At 44.2% G+C, this 7,215-nt stretch overlaps 1 protein-coding gene across 6 annotated transcripts; it reads left to right on the top strand.

Moving 5' to 3' along the window:
- Positions 1-534: 534 nt before the first annotated feature.
- On the top strand, positions 535-5,597 carry LOC125542718 (Pentatricopeptide repeat (PPR) superfamily protein). Of its 6 annotated transcripts, none has more exons than XM_048705886.2 (4): positions 535-3,187; positions 4,175-4,334; positions 5,058-5,115; positions 5,527-5,597. In XM_048705886.2, exon 1 carries the CDS (start codon positions 642-644, stop codon positions 3,102-3,104), a length of 2,463 nt encoding a protein of 820 aa, XP_048561843.2. In that variant the 5' UTR covers positions 535-641; the 3' UTR covers positions 3,105-3,187; positions 4,175-4,334; positions 5,058-5,115; positions 5,527-5,597. The 6 variants fall into 6 exon arrangements, with proteins under 6 accessions (XP_048561843.2, XP_048561842.2, XP_048561839.2 ...); XM_048705885.2 differs by lacking the exon at positions 5,527-5,597 and adding an exon at positions 4,421-4,490 and having other exon boundaries at positions 4,967-5,093; XM_048705882.2 differs by lacking the exon at positions 5,527-5,597 and having other exon boundaries at positions 4,967-5,104.
- Positions 5,598-7,215: the final 1,618 nt, after the last annotated feature.

Below are 7,215 nucleotides of genomic sequence, written 5' to 3'. Positions count from 1 at the left end.
CCGCCTCCCACCCCCCGGCCACTGCCCTCCGCCCGCGCCCGCGCCGCCCTCCGCCCGTCGTGCACCAGGTGCTCGACGGTATGCCCGCAACGCCAACGTCGTTCATGGGGAATATTCCGTTATAAGGGTTGGGTTTGAGGGTTCTAATCTTTGCCTCTGTTTTTCACCCGTAAAAGTGCACAAAAAGACCATTTTTGGACCCTTAAAACGCTAGTGAGAGTTTGAGGGTTCTACTAGACATGCTCTTAAAATACTAGAGTGAATGTGCTCTTAATTCTATGGAGGATTGGAGGTCATGGCATTTGAGAGGTGATTGTTGCACAAGAGTGGAAAGAAATCGATCCAAACATCAGTCTTCTTAAAAAGATATTTCCTTCATTCGAAAATATTTGTCAGAGAAATGAATGTATTAGATGTATGATATGTACGATGAAGAAGCTAGGAGTTGAACTTGTGCACACGCGGCGAGAAAGGAACAGGAGTCTGCTCCCTCCTTTCTGACAAGTGAGACAATGGAGAGAGGCATCTACCGGAGCTGCAGCTCGGAATCACTCGGAAACGGCGACGCTTGGGCCTGGGCCTGGGCCGGGCCTTAATGCTCCCTCCCGTTCTACGGCAAACCCCCCAATACGCCGCCCGCAATGCGCCTCCCGTTCAGACCCACCGTGGCCGTAGCCAATGCCGACGCCGTCCTCCCCCGCGCCGGCCCCGTCGCCGGCTTCGGCGCCACCACGCCGCCGGACGCCCGCATGGTCAAGACGGGCTTCGACCCGGCCGCCTATCGCCTCAACCTCCACCTCCAGTCCCTCATCTCCTCCGGCCGCCTCGCGCAGGCCCGCGCCCTGTTCGACCAAATGCCCCACACCAAGAACGCCTTCTCCCTCAACCGCATGCTCTCCGGCTACTCCAGGTCGGGCCAGCTCGCCGCCGCGCACCAGCTCTTCCTCTCCTCCCCGCCCCGCCTCCGCGAGGCCGTCACCTGGACCATCATGATGGCCGCCTTTGCCGCCGCCCCCGGCCGCGCCGCCGACGCCCTGGCCCTCTTCCGCGACATGCTCAGGGAGGGCGTCGCCCCGGACCGCGTCACCGTGTCCACCGTGCTCAACGTGCCCGCCTCTGGCGCCGTGACCGCGTCGCTCCATCCTTTCGCCGTCAAGCTCGGCCTCCTCCACTCCAGCGTCGTCGTCTGCAACACGCTGCTCGACGCCTACTGCAAGCACGGCCTCCTCGCTGCTGGCATGAGAGTGTTCCAGGAGATGCCGCACAGGGACTCCGTCACCTACAATGCCATGATGATGGGGTGCTCCAAGGAGGGGCTGCACAGGGAAGCGCTGGTCCTATTTACTGATATGCGCCGCACGGGTCTTGACGCCAGCCAGTTCACCTTCTCCAGCATGCTCACCGTAGCCACAGGCATGGGTGATCTCCACCTTGGGCGCCAGGTCCACGGCCTCGTGGCCAGAGCCACCTCCGCGCACAACGTGTTTGTCAAGAACTCGTTGCTGGATTTCTACTCCAAATGTGACTGCCTTGCTGAGATGGAGAAGCTGTTCGACGAGATGCCAGAGCGCGACAATGTCTCATATAATGTCATGATCTCAGGCTATGCTTGGAACCGGTGCGCTAGCAGAGCGCTGCGGCTGTTCAGAGAGATGCAGATACTCTGTTTCGACAGGCAGGCCTTACCTTATGCTAGTTTGCTGAGTGTTGCTGGCTCACTGCCTCACATTGGGATTGGGAAGCAAATACATGCTCAGCTGGTCCTTCTTGGCCTTTCTTCGGAGGATCTTGTGGGCAACGCCTTGATTGACATGTATTCAAAATGTGGGATGTTGGATGCTGCAAAGACCAATTTTCTCAACAAGAATGACAAGACAGGCGTTTCATGGACATCAATGATAACTGGGTATGTCCAGAATGGGCAGCTGGAGGAAGCGCTGCGGTTATTCTGTGACATGAGAAGAGCTGGTCTGAGCCCGGACAGGGCGACATTTTCAAGCATCATTAAGGCTTCCTCAAGCCTGGCAATGATCGGGTTAGGGAGGCAGTTACATTCTTACACCATCAGATCAGGCCACATCTCCAGTGTGTTCTCAGGAAGTGCCCTTCTTGACATGTACGCAAAGTGTGGCTGTTTGGATGAGGCACTCCAAACATTTGATGAGATGCCTGAGAGGAATTCCATCTCGTGGAATGCTGTTATTTCAGCCTACGCGCACTACGGGCAGGCAAAGAACGCCATCAAGATGTTTGAAGGTATGCTCCATTATGGGTTCAAACCAGATTCAGTCACCTTCTTGAGTGTACTGTCAGCCTGCAGTCACAACGGCCTTGCAGAAGAATGTATGAAATACTTTGAATTGATGGAACATGAATATGGCATATCCCCCTGGAAGGGACACTATGCTTGTGTTATCGATACATTAGGTCGGGTGGGACGTTTTGATAAAGTTCAGCAAATGTTGAGCGAGATGCCATTTGAAGATGACCCAATCATTTGGAGCTCCATTCTTCACTCGTGCAGGATCCATGGAAACCAGGATTTAGCTAGAGTGGCAGCTGAAAAGTTGTTCAGTATGGGATCCACAGATGCGACGCCTTACGTTATACTGTCCAACATATATGCAAAGGCTGGTAAATGGGAAGACGCTGCCCGTGTTAAAAAGAGCATGAGAAATAGAGGACTTAGGAAAGAGTCAGGTTACAGTTGGGTTGAAGTCAAACAAAAAATCTACAGCTTTTCTTCAAATGACCAAACCAACCCGATGATATCCGAGATGAAAGAAGAGCTTGAGAGGCTGTACAAAGAGATGGATAAACAGGGATATAAGCCCGACACTAGCTGTGCCTTGCATCAAGTGGATGATGACTTAAAGTTGGAGTCATTGAAATACCACAGCGAGAGATTGGCCATTGCATTTGCTCTGATTAACACCCCACCAGGGACGCCAATTAGAGTTATGAAAAATCTATCCGCTTGCCTAGACTGCCATGCTGCAATCAAGATGATGTCAAAGATTGTGAACAGAGACATAATTGTAAGAGATTCAAGCAGGTTTCACCATTTCAAGGATGGAGTTTGTTCTTGTGGAGACTATTGGTAGGGATTAGGCTTTCTTGTGCAAATCAAGGATGCACACTGAACATGCTGACAAACAACTAAGGATTGTAAGAGCACATCTATCAGGTACCTTAACATTTTTTGTTACCATGTTCCTTATAATTAGTTTACGAAATGCTTCATTAGGTGTATTTCTCTTTCATGTTCATAGCTGGAAGTAGTCTAATAGCCATTTTTTAGGATAAACAAGGCTTACTGTATGTAAGGCTTGACACTACCCCATTTCAAATAACTAAGGGAATCACTATTCCTCAAATGCAGGATATTGTTTTATCTTATTTTGTATGGCATGTTTTTGTTTCAGTTCTTTGTTTTTTCAATCCATTGCCCTCGTGCAGTCTTCATGATAACGGAGATTTGAGAAGGATGTGTTTCTTTAGCTGTAGGTGATAACTTTTTTTTACTGAAACTACATAATTATTTGTTTTTTCTATGTGAAATCTTTGAAATCATTGCGATATTTAACCTTCACTACTTATAATGCACAAATATAAGATTGTATATTGTTATTTATGTTCTTCTATCCTACTCCCTCTGTTCCTAAATATAAGTCTTTTTAGATATTTCAAATGGACTACAACATACAGATGCATGTAGACATATTTTAGAGTGTAGATTCACTCATTTTGCTCCGTATGTAATCACTTGTTGGAACCTCTAGAAAGACTTATATTATGGAACGGAGGGAATAGAATTATTTCCCTTATCTGCCTATCTTGATCATGAAATTAAGTCAATTTCTTCTATTATCTTCATGTGTTTGGGGATAGGATTCTGAAAGCTTATAAAATTATTTTCAAAGCTTGCCTAATAATTTAATCATATAAGTTGAAATTCAGTAAAACATTCCTACTTGACAGTTCTGTTCTTATTCCCTAAAATATTGATCCAAGTGTCATAAATGACACAAGATATTTAGCTTTTAATGGCATATCAATGTCTTCACGTTATATACATTTTCGAGATGGAACATATTTCAGCAGATTTCTCTATTCGTGCTCCGGGTGGAGATTTCAATGTACTATGCACCTAAATTATTTTGACATGCACCAGATATTTCGGTGGCCTCAAGCCCTCAACCTCTGGGTCGTCCGGGTCCGCTGTGCGTGCTCCCGTCCGCGTTGCCGAGGGACGCCTCCTCCTGCCGTGCTCCTGTCCAGTATTTTGTTATGGAAAATTTTCTTACCATCGCCTCACCTATTTGGACAATTAGGTGAGCTCTACAATTTGGTTCTGTATCCTTAAGAGGGAACACGAGTTAGTCATGTTACCATAGTAACATAAACTCTTACTCCATAGTTACAATCCCTAAACTGTGCTGAAATGCAATGCTAAGCAAATGGAAGATAACAGTTTGTACCGGCAAAAGGTCAGTTACAGTACTTTGCCCCACTAAAAGAGAGGGATATTATCACCGTCCGTGGTGCATCTTGTTTGCATTTTCCTGTGATAGAAACAGGTGCATTTTGTTACATTTTTCCATGCTGGATTTTAGATATGATGTTGATGCCTACAATTCTTTTTACTGAATTTATATGGCACATGAGAACTGATACATTACTGCCCTCAGTCCTTTTGCTTTTATGTATATTTAGGAACATGATACTACACTTGATCTTTTCGCAAAATAAAAACTGTTTGCAACAGAGATGATACCTGTGATTTTAGTCAGCTAATGCTGATGCTATATGGGATTTTGTTTGTATTGAAGGAACTGTGTACATAATGAACCATATATTACTTATCCAGTGATGTATGCAGTATGCTCAGTACTAATCCAGTGTGTTGTTTTCTTGTGATGGAAACTGCTGCATTTGTTGTCCATTTTGCCATCGTGAGCTTCAGATAACTACTTTGTGTGCAAATATGCCAATGGATAACATCCTCTGGATTAACAAGTTCCTGTGTGCTGCTGCTCTTACTATCTACCTGGTAGGCTGGTCTGGCAGTGCTATTGATGGCTTTTTCCTCTGGAGTACCAAGAAAAATAGCAGGTAACAAAAATCTCTTTTTGTGACTTCTTAAATGTTTGTTTCTTGAATGAATCCATTCATTTGGTATTTCTCTGTGTTACTGAAAGGTCTTTGATGCTTACTGTCTAGCTGTTTTTTTTTGGTAAACCATTAGTTAAGAAGGTTGGTGATTATATTTAGTTTGTACGCCAGTAAACGCTGTATGTTAAGTGGTAAAAAAGCAGTAACATACTAATTAGATTCTTTTATATTTGTATTTGCTTTGCCTTTATCTTCCTATAATAGTCAGTTGTTTTTGGCAGTCTGTGCAAGTACTCTCGTGGTACATCATGGATAGGCATTGGATCACTGTTTTGCTTATTTGATCAATTTTTGTTTCAGCTACCCAATTTATCGATGCTTCTCTAAGATGAGTTTCACTTCTTTGTTCAGATCACCCCTGCAGTAGAAGCCATGCAAGCGCCATGTAAAATGGTTTTCAATCGGAACCGAAGCCATCTATTGAAGTAACATCTGTAGGGACTGAACCTGTATGCCACTCCCACTAATATAGAGTGAAGGCAATAAAAAAATTGTTTGTTGTTGGCTTATAATGGTGAGTTCCTACTCCTTAGATTTACATGTTTATCACGTGCACACCTTGGCTAAGATATGATGTGATGTTTTTCTTAAAATTACCTGCAAGTCTGAATCTTTTAATTATTTGTACAATATTTTTCATTACTTGGCCATCGTTTATTCCTGGTATGCACATCAAATTTTCAGATAACATTGTTTTTCAACTGTGTTCAATCTAGTTTATTAGTAAAACATACTCACTGTTCTACGTTCTGCCTTGATCTGTTGGCTACATTTATTTGGTTGTTGGTGCAGGTAACTGGCCAAGCTACTTCGCTCACTTTCGTTGCATTTTATGGGTCCTTCTGTGTGTCACTGTTGTCATTCTGGGCCTTACTGCTTGGAGGAGGGTCAGGGACATTTTCTGCACGGGAAGAGCGGCGTCTGTGGTGGTATTGGCCAGAAGTAGGTATGGTAAAAACAAACTAGGCTCTATCTCTGCTACATCAGTTCAGGCAACTAAATCCCCTTGCTCATTTCTTTTTCACTTACAGTATGTGAAGCGATACAACTTTATTTCCATTGCTGCATCTTGCTTTTCGTGAGCTAATTCTGTACAAACAAAAGATCATTTATTGTAATGAGTGAACAATGGCCTGATAGAGAGTTTTCATGACCGTGTAACTTTACTTCTTGACATAAGAAAGTAAAAAGTTCTGTGAGCTTCTTCTAGAAATAAATTTTGGTAGTTTTTAATGTCCCAGGTTCCTGATGTTCTGACGAAACTAGCAGACAATATTGTTGTGAACCCAATCTCCAAGAAGCTTGTGTGGCTAAAATTGTAACGAAGCTGTACATGAATCATATTTGCTGCCCATTCATTGCTTTTGGTCGCTTGTGGTCAGTGGTACTTGGGTACTGCATCAGCAAAATTCTAGTCACATTCTTACTGCGAAATTGGGAGGAAGTTGGCATTTGACCATGCAGGACAGGTGCTGAATCAGATGATTTTGCATATCTTTACATTTGCCTATTCATATTGATATTCCTTGTGACTTTAATAGTCGGTCTTTTTGTACGGTGAACTTTAATAGTCTGTCTGTCCCATCAAGTTCATATTCCAGCTAAAATCCAAATTTATATGAGCGTGCTAATATTTAGTGCTCCTACTTGTCTCGTGCAGCTTCGCTTGTAGCATAATGTAACTAAAAAATTCAGTAGTGGAATTGATCATTCTTGCGGCAAATGGCCAATCTCCTAAATTTGGTGTAATTGGATCTGCATAATGACGCTGTATTTGGAACCATGCTAACAAGTGATATTATTTTATTTTACACAGAGTTGACGACATCGATTATGCGCTACTCATCACTGAAACTTGATATTCGCTTCATTGTCAACCCAATCGATAAATCTCCAAGAAGCTTGTGCGGCTGAAATTGCTGCACATGGATGGTATACATTTGCTGCCCACTCATCCATTGCTTTTGGTCACTGGTGGTGGTCATCCCTCACTCACCAGCAGACAGACAGGTGTAACCAAAGATAAGGTCTGGGACAGAC

Source organism: Triticum urartu, chromosome 3A (assembly GCF_056163025.1).
Source record: "Triticum urartu cultivar PI428250 chromosome 3A, HENAU_Tu73, whole genome shotgun sequence".
In the NCBI taxonomy this organism is placed as follows: Eukaryota; Viridiplantae; Streptophyta; class Magnoliopsida; order Poales; family Poaceae; genus Triticum; species Triticum urartu.
This window is presented reverse-complemented; position numbering and strand designations above follow the sequence as displayed.

What these genes read in the sequence shown, in the direction of transcription:
- LOC125542718 (XM_048705886.2), top strand. Translation starts at nt 642, where the DNA reads ATGCGCCTCCCGTTCAGACCCACCGTGGCCGTAGCCAATGCCGACGCC.